This window comes from Dipodomys spectabilis, unplaced genomic scaffold (assembly GCF_019054845.1).
Source record: "Dipodomys spectabilis isolate Male_0828 unplaced genomic scaffold, ASM1905484v1 ptg000095l, whole genome shotgun sequence".
In the NCBI taxonomy this organism is placed as follows: domain Eukaryota; kingdom Metazoa; phylum Chordata; class Mammalia; order Rodentia; family Heteromyidae; genus Dipodomys; species Dipodomys spectabilis.
Window position 1 is genome coordinate 35,591,108 of NW_024870772.1, and position 20,347 is coordinate 35,611,454.

General features: G+C 35.7%; 1 protein-coding gene across 6 annotated transcripts in view; it reads left to right on the top strand.

The window, feature by feature from the left end:
* The window catches only part of Pds5b (PDS5 cohesin associated factor B), a 181,936-nt gene that overhangs the window by 91,259 nt on the left and 70,330 nt on the right, over positions 1-20,347 (top strand). For all 6 annotated transcript variants that reach the window (XM_042685334.1, XM_042685333.1, XM_042685335.1 and 3 more), the window contains exons 15-19: positions 2,343-2,391; positions 5,027-5,166; positions 8,217-8,332; positions 12,524-12,629; positions 13,975-14,135. In XM_042685334.1, coding sequence (XP_042541268.1) covers positions 2,343-2,391; positions 5,027-5,166; positions 8,217-8,332; positions 12,524-12,629; positions 13,975-14,135 — 572 coding nt within the window. The remainder of the gene's footprint in view (positions 1-2,342; positions 2,392-5,026; positions 5,167-8,216; positions 8,333-12,523; positions 12,630-13,974; positions 14,136-20,347) is intronic.

Sequence of the window (20,347 nt, forward strand, 5' to 3'; positions counted from 1 at the left end):
ATAATTTAGTATTAATGAAAGCTTAGAAAATAGAATAAATACTGCACTTTATTTTGTAACACTGAGGTGCTCCCAATATCTTTATGTGCTTTTGTGGTTGTAAAAAGTTTGCATACTCATGTAATTATTACTCAGTATATTTATATTTTTACTTATAATTAAAACTATAGTAGTTTTATTTTATTAACCTTATTGTAATTAACATAATTGAATGTATTATTTGTTCAGTAAGTGTATATTTCATTTGTGTACATTTAGATTAATTCTACCTTGTTTTTCTTTTGAGAATGTTGTGTTAGTATATGAGATGTATAATTTATCTGAAAAGCAACATGCCTAGTCATTTAAAATTGTATTTAGGGAAAATGTTTTTATTTCCTTTACAATCCATAAGGGTCTCCCTGACCCTCTTTCATTATATGCACCTTGTATTTTTAAGATAGAGGTCAATAGAACAGAATTGTTTCATTCAGGTGAAAAATTTATAGTTTCTCAGTGATATATTAAGTAGTTGCTCTAAAAAAAAAATCTATAAATTAATAGCACTTGTAGTGATTTTTGTGAACCTCTCAGTATTTTTAAACCTTTATGTGTGTTTTAAAGTTTCTAGAAAATAAGGCATTTTGTGTCACTTGTTTGAACCTTATATCTGAACAGCATTTTTAAGCAAATAGTAGTCTTATTTCTTTGAGCATGATTTAACCTTTTCTCAATCATTGAGTATAATCAGGTTGCTAGAATGTTTTCCTGCATAATAAATGATTTAACTAATTTAGTGATTCTACTGATTACTTCCTCTTAACTAGTGGAAACAGTATTGCATGCAGTAAGTATGTTTCAGTCAGTAATCTCTGAGTAAAAAGCCCTTTCTTTGTTCCCTAGGGCCATCCTAATTTGCTTTCTTCTGGACAAACATGCGACAGTGTTTTAGACACACAAACACACACATACACATATATGTAGGTGTATACAATTATTCTTGATTTTTAGGCATTACTCAAGTTTTAATATTATCCAGATATGGAAAGAATGTAGATCATATGTTGGGCTAACATGCTGTGTGAGATTGTAATCGAATATAACTTTGAGACTTTTACTGTCTCTTTAAATTTTATTTGGTGAGAGGTTTAAAGATAATACTGTAAAATATAATAACTTGTATTGTCAGAGTCTTAGTAGATTTCTCTCCAATATTTACTGTACAATATGAGGCATTATAGAGTTAAAGTTAGGAATAAATTTTTTGTATTTCTTCCTGTTTTACCAAGAATACCTTTAAAGGCTTCAGGTTTTGTTGTTTTGTTTTGGTTTTGGGGTGTTTTTTTTTCTTTTTGCTTACTTCATCATTCAGTCCAATTATTAGTGTAGAATTTTTAGCAGCATGGTCCTTCTACTTTATTTAACTAAATTATCTACTCAGTGTCATTCAGAAGTGACTGCCATTTTCAGTATCAAACTGAAAATGCTGTTCTCATGTGGATCAATTTTCTGAAAGCTTATACCAGCTGGACGCTGGTGGCTCATGCCTGTAACCCTAGCTACTCAGGAGGCTGAGATCTGAGGATCTTGATTTAAAGCTCAGCCCAGTCAGCAAAGTCTGTGAGACTTGTCTCGTGGCATTGTGGCTCAAGTGGGAGAGCCCTTTCCTTGAGCTAAAGAGCTGAAGGTCAGTGCCCAGGCCCAGAGTTCAAGCCCCATGACTGACCAACAAACAAAACTAAACAAAAAACCCACATAACTCAGCACCAAATAAAGCAACAGAAATCTTACATTTTCTCTCTCTTTCTCTCTCTTTTTCCCTTCCCTTCCCCTCCCCCCTTCTCCTTCCCTTCCCCTTCTTCTCCTTCTTCCCCTTCCCTTTCCCCTTCTTCCCCTTCCCTTTTCCCTTCTTCCCCTTCCCCTTCCCCTTTCCTTTCCTTTTCCTTCTTTCGGCCTGGGGCTTAAACTCAGGGCCTGGGCACTGTCCCTAAGCTTCTTTTGCTCAGGGCTAGTACTCTACCATTTGAGCCACAACACTACCACTTAGGGCTTTTTCTGTGTATGTGATACTGAGGAATTGAACCCAGGGCTTCATGTATGCTAGGCAAGCACTCTACCACTAAGCCACATTCCCAGCCTGTCTTATGTTTTCTTATGTCATTGTTTAGTACTCTAAATTCCAGATACTTAAGGGTCCATTCTCTTACTTTACTTGACCTTTAAGTTCCTTTTAGCAAGCTTTCTCAGAGGGATGGTAGATTTATTTCTTTGATTTGTATTCTTGAATCCATCCAGCATTTATTTGGATTAGTATTTTAAACAATATTGGGAATCCTAATTTACATTTTTTGTGTGATTTACAGACAGATGCCAGTGTCAAGGCCATATTTTCAAAAGTGATGGTTATTACAAGTAAGTTATTTTAAATCTATATAAAATTTAAAATTTGAAACATTTCTTACAGTGATAATGGTTTCATTTTAGACTATCACATGGTAAATGAATTTAGTGCTTTTGCTTAATTTATAGCAGTTGACTCAGTTTTTCTTTTTTCACGTTTTCATTTACTTTGCAGGAAGAATTTTAAATGTTCTTCTGTATCTTATATGAACAGTAAGAACTTGAAGGATTTATTCATAAATTCTTTTTTTTTTGGAAAATCTTTTTTTTTATTGTGAAAATACTGTACAGAGGGGTTACAATTACATGGGTAAGATAATGAGTACATTTCTTATCAAGCATTGTAGCCTCCTCCTTTGTTTCCCCTTCCCATCCCATCCTCCCCCCCCCCCCCACCTAACCCTCCTCCTCCCCCCCAACAAAGTTGTAAAGTTCGTTTTTGACATAACGACTTATACGTTGCATTGTTGCAATGGGTCCACTTGTATCCCTATTTAAACGATTTGTTTTTTTCCCTTCCCCTCCATAAATTATAACATCATCAAATACAGTGAAAGCAGGGGTTATACCGTGGGGGAGGGACATATAAAGCAACAAAGAAATAATCTTATAAATATGTTAGAAACAATCACATAAAAGAAAAAAAACATTTGAATACATATCTTAGGGTTCATTTCCCTAACATCAACTTATCTGACCTTTTCTGCTTATCTCAGACATATACTAGTTATTGCAAATAAGGGAAACCATGGGACCTATGTTTCTTTGGGCCTGGCTTACTTCACTTAATATAATTTTTTCTTGAGACCTTATTTAAATCAATATTGTGAAAAGTAAATCTATTCTTTAGTGTATTTTGCTCTGACATGAGTCCTTTTGAAGCTAATTTTACACTGAGGTGAAATTTTGAGTGAAAAAAATAACTACATAACATCTCTTTTTAAAACAAAAAAGTGAATTTAGGGAAACTAATAGTATGATGAGAAAAATAGTTTCCATGGTAATTCATGTTTATAGAATGCTGAATTTGATGTTTAACCTTTTTTTCAGTTTCTCCTTTCTCTTTGTTTCTTAAACAGTAGACTTTAATATTCTGCCTGTCTTATGAAAAGCTTGTAAAATGACATTTTCCAAGTTATTTAAAATATTTTTTTACTGCCTGGTGCTAATGGCTCACATAGTAATCCTGGTTACTTGGGGGCTGAGATCTAAGGATTGTGGTTCAAAACCAACCCAGGCAGAAAAGTCTGAGACGCTTTATTTCCAAATAAATACCAGAAAAGCCAGATGTGGAGCCATGGCTCAAGTGTTGAGCCATGTTGAGCCGTGGCACAAATGTTAGCCTCGAACAAAAAATTGCCCAGGGACAAAATTGCTCAATTTCAAGTCCAAGACCTGGTGTGCACCCCCCACCTCCCACCCCGTTAAAAAGAAAAAAAAGGCTCTACTGTTTCTTGAATACCATTAAATGCTATGAATTGCTGTTTGGAATGTAAAGTGTTAAATTAGTGACTTTTAAAGGTGTTTATTACATGCTTAAACTTACTGCTTAAAAATTATATAAATATTTATCTTCTGTAAAGCAATGGTTTATGATACTATAATGCAATTCTGTTTCTTTACAATAGATTTTTGTATATAGAGACCTGAAAAGGTCATACTGCAAATGACTCAGTGATTTATTTATTCTTAAGAAAACTTACTCATTTTAAGATTTAGTTGAATTTCTACTATTTTGGGGCAGTCCAGAGTTTAAAATGTCTGTTATTAGAGAAATCCTAGTCTAGTTCTTTGTAGCAGTTAAGTAACCTGAATAAAATATACTGAGCAACATGCATAGCTAGTATGACATCTTCTACAAAGACTTTGCTTTCTAATCTAGTAGCAACAAATTTAGCAGTTAAACCAGGAACGGCTTTCTCCGTATATGTTTTATACAGCATGCATGTATATATGATTTATCTCTGGTTTGGTTTAACAATAAACAAAAAAATTATAGGAAAATAATTTATTTCTTCCTTTTTATTTTTTTCTACTTTTTCCGTGTGTGTGTGTGTGTGTGTGTGTGTGTGTTTATACATGCCAGTCCTGGTGCTTGAACCCAGAGCCCGAGTTCTGTCCTTGCACTCTTAGCAAGGATAGTCCTCTATCAGTTATCAGTGAAGCCACATGCTCCATTTCCAGCTTTTTAGTTGTTAATTGGAGATAAATATCCTAGACTCTCCTTTCCTGGCTACCTTTGAGCCATGAGCCTCTGATCTCAGTCTCTTGAGTAGCTAGGATTAAAGATGTGAGCCATCAGCGCTTAGCTGAACAATAATTTCTTAAAAGTAAAATTATGAGTGAGCACTGTATCTAATAGGTGCAAGGGAATAGTAGTAAAATAGGTATTATCCAGGTTGGCAATTAATGTCTTCAAGAAATATTAGACAAATTATCTAGAAATAGCCTGTTTAGTCTTATCTTGCATATTAATGTTTCATAAAAGTGATCCTGTTTTGTATTTCTAACAAGCAAACTTACTTGTAAAAATCCTCTACTTATGGTGCTTCACAATTTATTACTCAAAATTGAATTTGTAGATAAAATTAGTGATTTTTAAAATAATTTAAAAATTAGGGTTGTTTACATTCTGATTTATTTTAAGGAAACTTGCCAGATCCTGGTAAGGCTCAAGATTTCATGAAGAAGTTCACACAGGTGCTAGAAGATGATGAGAAAATAAGGAAACAGCTAGAAGTACTTGTTAGTCCAACATGTTCCTGCAAGCAGGCTGAAGGTTGTGTGGTAAGGAGAGAAATTCAAAGAGATATGGGGTATTATTTGAGCAGTAACTCCAAATGTTTTGTTGTCTACTCTCTCTTAATGAAAGTATTTAAATCTGTATATAAAATTTAGAAATTGTCACATACATAGTAACAAAGTTATAAACCTTTTGTGAGCACAATTAGTAATGCATTATTAAAATGAAATGATTTTGTAAATAATTTTTATATATTTAAAAATTTTGTTTTAGTATTTTTAGTATTATATTTTGTAGCTGCATAGCACACCAAACCAAAGCAAAAGCATTATTGAGTCCATTGTATTACATGTTTAGTTTTCTTTTTTCTTTTTTCTTTTCTTTTCCTTTGAGACTAGATCTTGTCATGTGGCCCAGTCTAGACTTAATCTTTCTTTAGTCTTTCAAGTATAGGATTAATTACACATCATTGTGCCCAGCTGTATTAAAGCTGTATATAATAGTTGTATAATGACCTTTTAAGTAAGTGTTTCCCACAGTGTAGATTCTTCTCTCCTTCCTTTCTTTTTTCTTTCCTTCCTTTCTTTATTCTTTCCTTTCCCTTCCTGCCTGTCCCTGCCCCTTCACTTTCCCCCTTCTTCCCTTCCTCCTTCTCTTTCCCCCCTTCCTCCTCCTTTCTCCCTTTTCCCCCCTCTCCTCTTCTATTCCTTTGTGCCTCACTTGAAACTGCAAGCCTTATACTTTTGCTTGGCTTTTCTTGCTCATGCTGGTTGCTCTACCATTTGAACTATATCATCTTCTGTTTGCCATTTTCCTGGTTAATTGGAGATAGAGTTTTGTAGAGTTTTCTTTCTGCATGACTCCTGGTTTCAGTTTGATTCTATTTTTTTTAAAAAATGAATTCTTAGAAGTACAATCACATGAATTAAAGTTTTATTTATTTATTTATTTTTTTTGTTTTTTTGTTTTTGTTTTTTTTTTGGGTCCGGTCGTGGGGCCTGAACTCTGGGCCTGGGCACTGTCCCTCAGCTCTTCAGCTCAAGGCTAGCCCTCTACCACTTGAGCCACAGCGCCACTTCCGGCTTTTTTTTTCTTTTTGCTTATGTGGTGCTGAGGAATCGAACCCAGGGCCTCAGGCATGCAAGGCAAGCGCTCTACCACTGAGCCACCTTCCCAGCCCGAAGACTAAAGTTTTATTTTTTAAAGCTCTTATATATTGACAAATGCTTCTCAGAATTCAATTAGTTTTTTACTAATCACGAGTAATAAGAATGTCCATTTTCTGATTCCTAATATTGGTAAGTTTCATTGCTAGAGGCTAAGCCCAAATAATAACAAAATATATGTTTTAGGATTTGTACTTACCAGTTGCTAGTTATCTCTCCATCTTTCTTCCTTCTTCCTTAGTTTGATGAGCCATCCAAATGTTTTTGTCACTTTGTATGTTTTTAATCTTTGCCTGTTTTTTTTTTTTTTTTGGGTCCGGTCATGGGGCCTGAACTCAGGGCCAGGGCACTGTCTCTCAGCTCTTCAGCTCAAGGCTAGCGCTCTACCACTTGAGCCACAGCGCCACTTCCGGCTTTTTTCTTTTTGCTTATGTGGTGCTGAGGAGTTGAACCCAGGGCCTCAGGCATGCAAGGCAAACGCTCTACCACTGAGCCACCTTCCCAGCCCCTTTTGCCTGTTTTTATAGATTAGTGTTTGTCTTTATTAATTGGTTGGTAATATGTTAGTGTTTGTGAAATTGCAAGTAATATTTCTGTCAGTTTTGCCCTTTCAGTTTGTGTATGATTTTTTTTAATGCCAGTTCTAGGGCTTGAAATCAGGGACTTGGGACTCTCTGTGTGCTTTTTTTACTCAAGTTTAGAGTTCTGCCACTTGATCCACAGCTCTACTTCTGACTTTGTTTGGCAGTTATAATAAGAGACAAGTGTCTCATGGACTTGCCTGTCCAGGCTGGCTTTGAACAACAGTCCTCAGATCTCAGCCTCTTAAATAGTTAAGACTTTCAGGCATAAGCCACTGGCACCTGTCATTTATGATATTATTTACATATCATGATTTCAGTTTTTATCTAGCTACGTCCTAATATAACCCCTTCCCTTGTCTGTCCTGATTTTGAAATTCCATTCTAATAAAAATATTTCCATATGTAAATATTTCTTAATCTGTTTACGGTATTTCTTCTGAAATGCATTTTAGAGAAAGATGTATTCTTAACTTTACCCTAAGTTGACAGAATGAGATCTAGTAATCTAGTTTTAAGAAGTTTCTCGGACCGGGGGCTGGTGGCTCAAGTCTGTAATCCTAGCTGCCTGGGAGGCTGAGATCTCAGGATGGCGGTTCAAAGCCAGCCTAGTCAAGAAAGTTGGTGAAACTCTTTTTTTTAAAAAAATTATTGTTGTTGTTGTTTATTGTTGTTGTTGGTGGTGGTGGTCATCATGGGGCCTCAACTCTGGGCCTGGGCGCTGTCCCTCAGCTCTTTAGCTGTAGACTGGCATTCTACCACTTGAGCCTCAGCCCCACTTTCAGGTTTTTCTGCTTATGTGGTGCTGAGGAATCAAACCCAGGACCTCATGCATGCAAGGCAAGCACTCTACCCATAGCCACCTTCCCAGTCCCCCCCCCCCCCCCCCCCCCCCCCCGTGAAACTCTTATGTTGAATAAACCACGAGAAAAACTAGAAGTGGTGCTGTGGCTCAAGTGGTAGAGTACTAACCTTGAGCTGAAGAGCTAAGGGACAGCACCCAAACCCAGAGTTCAAGACCCACGACCGACAAAATAAAGAGAAGTTTCTCAGATAGTTTTTCTTGGTAAATTTTGTGTATCCACTGCTCCTTTGTATTTTTATCCATTCTATTTTTGGTATAGTCCATGAGATTGGGACCTAACTTTGTTTTTGATCCCAATGTTTTCCAGTTATTTCTGTGTTATATTGAATAATTGACTTTTTTTCTTGTTTATTTGAAGTGTGACCTTTTTCTATACTCATTTCTTACCTAGCTTTACTATATATTTTAATTATTGGGAATTCTTAATAATATAATTATTTGTCTAATGATTTTTGTAATATTTTTTAAAATCTTCATTACAGCGTGAAATAACTAAGAAGTTGGGCAACCCTAAACAGCCTACAAATCCTTTCCTGGAAATGATCAAGTTTCTCTTGGAGAGGATAGCACCCGTGCACATAGACACTGAATCTATCAGGTATTTGTACATAAAAGTACTAACATTTCATTACTGTTCATTTATTCCTGCATTTAGGCCATCATCAGTCACTCTATTCAAGTTATCAGACTAGCTGCTTGCTGTGCATCATATGATACCTTATCTACACATGCCTATTTGCATGCACATTCATATATGCTCTGATTATCATGTGTGTAATTTTTCTTGCTGTTTAAACATTATTTCAAATTGTGTGAGAAATTATTAATCTAAGCCCAATTTTTGTGTGTGCTCATAGTAACTCCTTTTTTGTTAGCTTGTTATATACTAGCTAGTACTAAAAAATAATTTGTTGCAACACCAAAAAGAGAAAAATAGGTGAATTTGTGACAAAGCAGCATACAATACATTATCAGAAGTGTTTGAGAACTGATACTTTGTTAATTTATTTATTGCTAAACTGGGGCTTGATCTCATTGCTTTATGCTCTTTGCCCAGCTTGGGAGAAAGAATATGTAGGCATCAAGATTAATAGAAGCTAAGATAACTGGATAGAAAAGACAATAGATATTTAGAAAATGATATTCATCTATTTTTATATTATAGTGTGGACGAGTAAAAAATTTTGATTGAGGTCAGATTATGGAAAGTTATTAAGATTAAGCTTTACAGATTTTACTTTATTCTTGGAGCTTTTGGGAACCTCTCCCATGTGTGAGTTAGTGGATTGGAAGAGGGAAGTAGAAGAGATACTGATAAGGAGTTGTTGTGATTACCTATACGTAGTAGTGAGATGGGAAGGAAAGAACATATTTGAGGGAAGATTCAAAACCTAAGATACTGTCATCTTCCTGCAAATAAGGTAAAGATCCCAAAATGTACAGTTTCGAGTACAAATCATATTAATACCTAGCAAATAGTGACAAGACTTGCTTTTGAAGATGAGAAAGAATGTCCTTCCTACTTGGACTTAGCAAACAATTTTTCTGAAATACATTTATATTGAGTTTAGTATGAAACCATATAAGTGGATTGAAATTGAGTAAAAACATTGTGGACAGACCATGGCAGCTTTTTACAATAAATAAATTAGAGATAGTTTTAAATGTAAAATGATGAGAGTTTCCAGAATTAAGATACCATGGGCAAATAATGAGGACTAAAAGCAGGCCTTTGGACTTAACAATCAGAAAATTGGTGATTAGAGAATGTTGTTAAAATATAGCAATGACAAGTAGCAATTTACTACTTATAATTATTATAGAGGGTTCTAAAACTTACTTAGGTTGAAACTCATTTATTTTAAAAAATAGGACCAGATGAGCCCACTCTGGTGTACAGTAACCTCTAGAAAGATTCTACTTTTAGTGCTGGGTAGTACTGATATGGCTTTTCACCTATATATAGCCTTATATTTTGTAGGTAAATGCATGTTGGAAACCTTTAAAAATACTTTATAGCAAATAGGTTGGTAACTAATAAGATGGAATCCCCCCCCCACCCCTTATTTCTTGTTAATTGCTTCGTTGAGGAATGCCTGTTACTTTCCTGTTTTTTTTTTTTTCCCCCTATTAACTACAAGAATACTTTATAAGATAAGGCTACCATCCCATTCTTTGCCTGCTAAAGCTGTACCTGGCAGTATTAAAATATATAATTCTTTTGCTGCATATTTTTTTTTTTTAAGCTTTTGCTATTAGGTAGTTCTCCTCCTCCTCCTCCCTCCCTCCCCCCCCCCCCCCCCCAGAGGTGGGCTGTCAGTCATGGGACTTGAACTCAGGGCTTAGGCTCTGTCCCTGAGCTTTTATGCTCAAGCCTAGCACTCTACCACTTGAGCCACAGCACCACTTCTGGTTTTTTTGGTGGTTAATTGGAGATAAGAATGTCACAGACTTTTCTGCCTGACCTGGCTTTGAACCATAATCCTCAGATCTCAGCCTCCTAAGTAGCTAGGATTACTGGTGTGAGCCATCAGTGCTTGGCTCCTGCTTTTTATCTTTAAGTAGATAATTTGTTCGACTTTCTTTTAGTGCCAGGTGGACAAATGGCTACAACCTTTTTTTTTTTTTTTTAAATACACATGATAGTTGTTTTGACCTTATTGAAACTGATTGATTCCCATTTGAGATGTTCCCTTGACCCTTACTACAGTTTCTCTTTATTTTGTTTTCTGAGGTTTTTCTGTATTCTTATCTCATAGAGGGAGTTCTATTGTCTTTCCTAAGTTTTATTGCTGGTTTATTAATACTTTAGTTCTTCCTGATTTCTTAACAAGTGACCTATAGATTCTGTGCATTTTAACTTTTTATTCCAACTTAATATTTAACCTGTTAATAAATTTTTCCTGTTTTTTGAATAGTTTTGTTGATACAGAAAAGCACTATTGGTTTTTGAATCTTTTACTGGTGTTACCTCACTAAATTCTTAACTATTTCAAAAATAATTATCAGGAGACCTGATATTTCAGGTTGATACTTTTCAGACCTTTTTTAAAAATTATTTTTTTGGTCTGATTTCTCTTCTGCTCAATTGTATTTTAGAATTCCTTTTCCTAGTTATCTCAGCTAAGGAATTCCATATCTTATCATGGACTTCTTCGTTGTCCTTTCTGGGTCTATGATAATAATTTATCCACTTGTTTTTGGCTTTCTTTAACTAGACTGAAAGCTTCATAGTCTTAGTCTTGGAAGAAAATACAAAGGGAACTTTGTATATATGCTATTGAATTTGTTTGCAGTTGCTTGAAAAGATTAACTTACAAGTTTTTATTTGAAATAGTTGAAGCTTTGAAAATAGTGAAAATTAATTTAGGGAAAATGATAAGAAAAGAAGAGGAAAACCCCTTGGAAATACACTTTAAAAGTTATTTTTAGTGGTACCTTGGATTTAAACTCAGGGTCTTGTGCTCTACTATTTGAACCATGCACCCAGCTCCTATTTGCTTTAGTTATTTTTCAGATAAGGTCTCCTATAAGGTCTCTCCAGGTAGTCTGGATTTCACTTCTCCTATTTCCTGTTCATGTATAGTGGATGATGAGTATACCCCACCTTGCCCAGATTTTTATTGGTTAAGATGGGGGTCTCATGAACTTTTTGCTTGAGTTGGCCTTGACCTATAATCTCCCTGATCTCTTGTCTCCCAAGTAGCTAGGTTTAGAGGCCACTGCTCCACAAGGGTCTTGAGGTTTGATCCTCCTACCCACACCTTCCTAGTGCTATGGTTACTGGCATGAGCCACTATGTCTGGCAAAAATAAACGTTTAAAGGGAAGAACATTTTAAGGAAGACAAATGCATTTGATAATTAGCAAAAGAACAAAAAGAATCAATGTGAATGATAATTGTTAGTGCATTACAAATATATACCTTAAGGACACTTGAGCCTGCTTTTAGAAGAAAGCTTGAAAACACCCAGTTTCCCTTTTTGTGTCATGTATATTTGTTTATCTGAATTGGGGAGGGAAAGGGGAACAACAAAATGGTGAGACAAAGGACAAAGGGTGAACCGATGCAATAGCAATACTCACAAGAAAGTATGTTGGAAATGAACTTTACAACTTGGGGGGTGGGAGCGAGGGAAAGTGTGAGAAAATGAGGGAGGGAGTAATGATGTATGTAACAGTAACCCCTCTGTACATCACTTTGACATTAAAATTAAATTAGTAAAAATACCCAGTTTCCTTTTTGTTCTCCCATTCTTTTTTCTAATGTATTTTGTTAAGTTTTATTTGTGATGGTTACCTAGATGTTGTTGTTAGGCTTTTTAGTAGCAGGCTTGTGGTTTCTGGCTTTTAAAGCTGTGCACACAAGCTGTGTCTGACACACAGTAATATTTGGTAAATAATTTGAAAATGCTTTATCTTGTTTTTTTTTCTTTATCTCAGTATATAATCTGTATTAGTGGGAATAATGTTGAATTTTAGTTAATTAAAAATACATTTATTTGTATGGCATTAGGCCCTTTGTGGAAAGGCTTAATATAAATAGTGTCAGTGCAGCACAAAGTAAATAACATTCTGATATTATATGAGTGGGTAAGGGAAAGTAACACTCCTTTGAGAAGAAGTAGCTCAAATTCTTTTACTGTGGTTAGTTGTAAAACAAAAATCTTGGGAAGCAGCTATATGAAATTTGAATGTGATGTGTGTATATAGTATTGAGTAGTGTTTTCTCAGATATTGGTAATAAATGACAGCTTATCATGACAGTTTTATTTTTTGTCATACTTTAGTGCTCTTATTAAGCAAGTGAATAAATCAATAGATGGAACAGCAGATGATGAAGATGAGGGTGTTCCAACTGATCAAGCTATTAGGGCAGGTCTGGAACTGCTTAAGGTAAGTTCCTGTTTAAAATGAAGTCCTGGGCTGGGAAGGTGGCTCAGTGGTAGAGTGCTTGCCTTGCATGCATGAGGCCCTGGGTTCAATTCCTCAGCACCACATAAGCAGAATAAGCCGGAAGTGGCGCTGTGGCTCAAGTGGTAGAGTGGCTTGAGTTGAAGAGCTGAGGGACAGCGTCCAGGCCCAGAGTTCAGGCCCCACAGCCGACCCCCCCCCCCCAAAAAAAAAAAAAAAAAATAAATGAAGTTCTAATTAAGTAACACTGAAATATAGTTTTTATTGTTTGTTCTTAAGTTTCTATAACCTAAGGTAAACTTTCTCAGTTGCTTTAGGTAATTTAAAAATTGTGCATTTATTCAAACTTGTAAGCTGAATGTTTTCAGGGTAATTCAACCATCTAACATTATTAATTCAGACATTAAAGCATTTTCATTGAGCAAATTGGACTGCAAATACTAAAACTGTATTTTAGTATTGGTTTGTTAGATAACATGCTTTTTTCCTGTTCTCATCATAAAAATACTGTTTATTACTGACAAATTATAAACAAACTGTTCATAAGTCCTGTTTTATATAGTTGAAATCAGAAGGGATATTTAATTTTCTGTCCTTAATTTATAAACATCCTTTTTAGTCCATTCTACATTAGTGCTTTAAAAGTTTGATAAAACAGTGGGTTTTAGCTGTCATTTTCACTCACTTTGCTCTTGAATACTTTATCCCTGCTTCATGCATGCTAGAAATTACAATATTCTGGAGAAGACTAAATTCATACATATAAATTCTTAGCACAGTGTCCGGCTTGCAGTAAAAATAACACTTGAAAAATCTGGGTAGTGATAGAAATTAGATGTAGGGCCTCAGTGTTTATTCTCATAGATGCTAGGATGTACTTATTGATTTTCCTTTTCAGTCTCATGAGTTTTCCACATTGTTGCCGCATTGATTTAGTTATTATTACAACCTCTTTTACTACTTGGTACCTCTCCCTGATTTACTTTTTTCTTAAAAAATGTTCTTAGCTACTTTCTTCCAGTTATTTTATTTAGAAAATAACAAGAGTTTGTAAAATACGCTATTAAATTTGTTTTCTCTTACTCCTAATCCCTGCTCCCCAAGGGTGGGCAACCTTAAACAGTAATCAGAATGTAAATTACATTGATTAGAATTATATCAACAGGATTTCTGTTTATATTTTAGGGTAATTTAAATTTTATTTTTTTTGCTGGTAGTTTCTTGTTAGTGTAATCATTTTGATTTTGACTTGTAGTTTTCTTAGTATGTAATATCTAAGTATATTGTAAAGATGAAAGCTTTATATTTTTGTGTACTCCTTTTATAGGTACTCTCATTTACGCATCCTATCTCATTTCATTCTGCTGAAACATTTGAATCACTTCTGGCTTGTCTGAAAATGGATGATGAAAAAGTAGCAGAAGCTGCCCTACAGATTTTCAAGAACACAGGCAGCAAAATTGAAGAAGATTTCCCACACATCAGATCGTAAGTTTACTTTGATAAATATTTCAGTTGAACTGTTTCTTATCTGATGGTAACCTTTGAAGTTTTGAGGAAGTAAGTTATCTTACTTCAGGCGAACAATATCTGTTCACTGTCATGTGAAGAAACTTCGATTGGTGTTTTTGAAAGTTAATGAAAATAGAAGATAAATATGGCAAATCTTCCTACAGCATTAGTTTTGCTTATAGATTTTGATGAAAGCAATTTTATAATGAAACTGTACTTGGATTCTATTTCATAGAATGGATAATTCACATCAGTTCAAGTGTGAGGGATTTTATTGGGACTATTCACAGTAGTCTCTAGTTTCCTCTGCAATTGATTAAGGATTTTGGATGGGACAATTTTTTTTCTTCTAATCAGTCTAGGGTCTTGAACTATGGGCCTGGACGCTGTCCCTGAGCTCTTCAGCTCAAAGCAAGCGCTCTACTACTTGAACCACAGTGCCACTTGTGGTTTTCTGGTGGTTAATTGCAGATAAGAGTCTCACGGACTTTCCTTTCTGGGCTCTGAACCACGATCCTCAGATCGCAGCCTCCTGGGTAGATAGGATAACAGGTGTGAGCCATTGGTGCCCGGTGGGACAAATTTTTTGAGATGCTGAGCTTTAACTGATACAGGGAAATAGAGAAGTGTGGTGTTCAAATATTTCTAATAATTTGAAATCGGGCTGCTACTCCAGAGCTCTATATTACTGGATGATCATTGTTCAAGATTCTATAATAGAATCTCTATAAAGAATAGTCTTTGTTCCTATTACTATTTTTCTATATCTATCTCTGTTTTTGTAGGAAAGATCTGATGGTAGTTATATTGCTATAGTCGTACAGTTTAAACTCATCAGTTCTAGGTTAGCCACTAGTATACTAGTTGTGATCGAGGAAACATGTTTATTATGGAATTGTGACTCACTTCCTCAGAAAGAGACTGGGCTCAGGTAGCTCTAACAGAGGTATGATTTTAGTTACTCCTTTTTGTGCAAGTGACCTTAATCATCTGAAGAAACTGTTGGTAGAACAATAGCAACATTTATACGGTCATCTTAAGGGTAAGAGTCTTTATTGTTTGAGATCAATTTTAATTTTTTACACGAGTTCAGAAAGTTTCCCTATGGAATAGTGCTGTGGCTCTCCTAAATCAGATCAGAGATCAGAGTTTGGTTATGTACAAATAAACTGTGTATAAGTTTACCATTTACTTGATGTTTACCCTAAAATCAGGTTATTTCAAACTTTCTAACAATTTTGTGAAATGTGGCTCTTAAATAACCTCTTAAAATCAGAAATCTGATTTTCAGAGAGCAAATGTTTCTTGATTAAATAGGAAGCAGCAGAGCCATGATCTAGATTTTTTGACTTGAGTACCTATGTAGCTCCCTCCCACCCTTCCTTTTTCAGTTTATTTTTAATTTTTGTAAGTTAAAAAAAATTGTTTTTGAAATAGCATACATTAGCTGGGCGTCTGTGGCTCATGCCTGTAATCCTAGCTTCTCAGGAGGCTGAGATCTGCGGATCATGGTTCAAAGCCAGCCTGGGCAGGAAAGTACATGAGACCCTCATCTCCAGTTAATCACCAGAAAAGTGGTAGTGGCGCTGTGGCTTAAGTGGTAGAGTGCTAGCCTTGAGCTGAAGAACTCAGGGACACCTTGCCCAGGCCCAAAGTTCAAGCCCCACGACCAGCAACAACAAAAAGAAATAGCATACATTTGTTATTTACCTTATTCCCCATTCCTCCTCTCCCCTTCTCCCAGTTTTCAAACATTGTTTGGTGTGTTTTATATTGTTGTTTTCATGTATATATGTAACATAATTCAATCCTCAACACCTGTCAATATCCTCTCCTTTCCTCCTCCTTCCTCATGATGATCCTCACAGATAGTTCCCCTTTTACATTAGTACCCACTACCACTACTGTTATAATTACCATGTTCATTTTAGCTCTATTGTACATAAATGAGTGAGAACATGATATTTGACTTTTTGAGCTTTTTTATAGGTCTTGGGTCAAAGCAAAGATCAGATGGCTATAGTTATGTTATTTCTGGGTCTTCTGTTTCATTTGTCTTCAGGTCTGTTTTTTTTGCCAATAACAGTTTTTGTAACTGATCTGTAGTTATGTTGCTCCTTTGCTTAAGATTGTGTTGGTTATTTGGGATCTTTTGATTGCATATGAATTTTAGGATTTATTTATTTTTGTGAAAAACAGCCTTGGAATTTTTGGTGTGCATTAAATTGAATCTGTAGATTGTTTTCAGTAGAATGGTCATTTAACAGCATTGATTCTGCTAATACATGATCTTGGAGAGGTCTTTTCATCTGATGCACTCACTTTTTTTTATTCGAGGGCTTACAGTTTTTACTGTAAAAACATTTTGCCCACTTAGATAAGTTTATACCTTATGATTTTGTTTTTCTGGTACTTTTGTGAGTAGAATCGTTTTGAGTTCTTTGTCAGATTATTAGTTATTGGCATATAGGAAAGCTACAGGATTTGCTATAATTTTATAGCTTTGCTGCACTGCTAAAAGTATTTATTAGCTCAGTTTTGAGGAGGAAGTAGAGAGTACTAGGATTTGAACTCAGGTCCTCACACATGTTAGGGGGGCACTTTTGCCAGTTAACCATACCTCCTGCCATGTTTTTGCTCATTATTTCTGAGATAGTGTCTTGCTTCCTCCTTAGGTGGTTCATAGGCTGAGATCGGTCTCTGTTAGTCTTTTTGTCATAACATGCCACTGGACTCAGGTCTAGCTTGAGAAGGCATCTTGTGAACTAGAATTGTGATTCTTTGAATCTCAACCTCCCAAGTAACTAACTCCCAAGGAATCAACTGTTCCTGGATCAGTTGGTATAATCTTTATAGAGTCATGAAATTCAAGAGTAGGAGTAATTTGATTTCTTCTTTCCCTATTTGGGTCCTTTTTATTTCTTCCTCCTTTATTGTGCTGGCTAAGAATTCTGGTACTATATAAGAGTGGAGAGAATACTCTTGTCTTGTTCTTAACTTTAGAGGAAATGATTTGTTTTTCTCTTTATAGTATGATTTGGCCACATTGATAGTCTTTATAATGTTAGAATATATTTCTTCTCCAGAATTTTTTCAGAGTTTTTATAAAAGTGTGTGTTGACTTTGTCAAAGGCCTTTTTTATATCATTAACATGATCATGTGATTTTTTTTTGTCCTTGATTCTCTTCATATGCTGTATCACATTTATTGATATATTTACGTTGAATCATCCTTACATCCCTGAAATGAAACCAGTTTGATCATAATATATGATATTTCTAATGTGTTAGTGAATTCAGTTTGTTAGTATTTTATTGGGAGTTTTTATATCTATGTTTTTTTGAAAGGGAATTGTCTAAGAATCTTTTTTTTGTGTGTGTGTGTGGTTTTAGAGTAAGTATAATAGTTTTTTAGAATGAGTTTGGTGTTTCCATTATATTTCTTAGAAAAATTTGAAAAGTACTAGTGTTAATTCATACTAACAGTTTGGTAGAATACTTCAGCCAATCTGGTGGGCTTTTCTTCTTCCTGTGAATTTGAGCTTTTCTTACATGATAGACTATTATTTATTACTGTTCAGTCTCATTACTTGGTTATAAGTCTATTTAAGTGGTTTATATCTTCTTGGTTCAATTTTAGCAGGTCAGTTTCATTGAGAAGTGTATCCCTTTCTTCCAGATTTTCTAGTCAATTATTTGACTATATGTTTTGAAAATAATCTCTTACAATCTTTTTCATGTTGTTGGTATAGTGTGATAGCCTAAATTTTATTAATTTGGACTTGTTTTCTCCTCTCTTAAATTAGATTTTCTAAGGGGTTATCAATATTACCTTCTTGAAGAATTGACTTGATTTTATTGATTTTTTTTTTTTTGTACAGTATTTTTAATCTCAAATTCATTAACTTCTTAATCTATATTATTTCTTTCCGTCTTTTGGGTTTGGCTTGTTCTTATTTTAGTTTACAATATGTGTTTAGGCTATTTACTTGAAATCTGTGGGTTTTTTTTTTTGTCTTAAAAAAAAAACCAAATCCTTATCTCTTAATATTGCCTTTGTTATATCACAAAGATTCTGGTAGTTTAGATTTTCATTTTCATTTTCTTTTTTTTTTTTTTGGGTCTGGTCATGGGCCTGAACTCTGGGCCTGGGCGCTGTCCCTCAGCTCTTCAGCTCAAGGCTAGCGCTCTACCACTTGAGCTACAGCGCCACTTCTGGCTTTTTTTCTTTTTGGTTATGTGGTGCTGAGGAATCGAACCCAGGCCCTCATGCATGCAAGGCAAGCGCTCTACCGCTGAGCCACCTTCCCGGCCCCAAGATGTTCATTTTCTTTAGGTTTTAGAACATTTTGAATTCTCCTTTATTTCTTCATTGATCCTCTGATTGAACAAAATGTTCAGTCTCTATGTGTAGCCTGTGATTTCTTTTGCTGTTTACTCCTAGTTTTATTCTACTTTAGTTAGATAAGATATAGGGCCTTATTTCAGTATTATTTTACTATATTTACTAAGTCTTGCTTTATGTTTTAAAATGTGATTTGTAGAAATTTACAAGGGTTGCTGACTGAATTATTTATATGTATATGCCAGTTTATTCTATTTGGTATGTTTTGTTATTTAATTCTAATGTTGTTGAGAGTGTGTTGACATTTGGAGATGTTATGCTGCTTTTTTTTCTTATTTCTTTTGTTCCTGTGTTCAGATTTATACACCTGAGACCAATTTACTTGTTTTTAATTTGAACCAACTGTAGTTCTCCATTTGACGTGTTAAGGTGCTCTGCAGGTGGGTATAGTTAGTGGGAAAGTTGAGGCGTACTTTCTTCCCACTAGACTGGGCCCAGCCCTCGTTCCTAGTTCCACTTAAAGAAAAACTAGCTGGAGTCTGCGGTATTTCTTTTGTATTTGGTGAGTGTTATATATTGGTGGAGGGTGGAACTGGTCAAGTGTTGTGGTTTTAACCTCTGCCAAGCCTCCTGTCCTCCTCCCTCCTCCCCCCCCTTTTTTTTTGTAACTGGAAGCTTCTGCTAGTTGCTTTAAAATCTAGATGGTTTGCTTCACAGGTATTCCTATTTGTGTCCCTTATGACAACAGAACACTAGCTACCCACAGGGTGTCTCTCTAATGAACCTGATGATGAAGGGAACAAATAGTGCCTTAGTTCAACATAGCTGGTTCAGATTCACTGTCTGTGGGGTTCAGTTCTATGATTTCTTGCCTAGTAGTTCCTTACTCATGGAAAGAGACTTTGGGGTATCATATGAGTTACAAGAACTGTGTTTGGAGCTCTCACTCATGACTGGCAGCAAGCAAGCCCCCAAGCCACCAGACAGTACCCGTCAGCTATAGGCTTTGTGCTGTTTGTGCAGTGATCAGAAACTGTGACTTAATTTAGCGAGGGACTCTTTTAGTGTCACCTACCTCCAGAGCTTTCACTGCCTGAGCTCCTGATGAGTTAATTTCTGTTTTCCTTGGTCTAAGCCCTCACTCTCCATTCTTTTGGATATCTGAATTGTTCTTGGCTTTCCAGCCCCTGTCGTGTAGCTTCTCCAAACCTTCCTAGTTGCTCGTCTCTTGCAAGCAGATAATGTCTGATCACTCTGTATGTAATCTGAGCTGTGGCAAGTAGATGCTCACTTCTTTGTTTTCTGAAAATGCCCAAAGGTGATTGGGTGCTCTCACTGGACAGATTGGATGTGGAGATTCTGTAGCTTTGGAACACTTGGTTGAAACAGTTAAGGCAGTGTGATCCCCAGTGTATCACACTGTGGAACAGGAGGCCCTCTCCAAGATACAGGGAGTGAGCGAGCTGTGGTCTTACTGTGCCCTGTTATACTGGAAAAGTCACTGCCCTGCCATATGCTCATTCTGGGAGGCTTGTGAGAGGTGTGAATTTGTCCCACAGCTAGGACTATCCATCTATGGTTGAGACTGCCAGACTTACATTATGGTAGAAGCTTTGGCCTCCCTTCCCTTCAACACTCTGGGAGAACAGGAGGTAGAACTTTTCCTACTTTTCTCTGTCATCTTTCTATTTTGTCACAGTTTCTACCTATCTTATTCTTCTCTTTTAGATCTTAGTATTTCTCCTTACTTTAGCTCTTCTGCCTATAGTCTCTTTTGTTACCCAGACTGTTCTCATTAACAGAGCCCAATGAAGAAAGCTACTGCTATGCCACGTGAACCCAT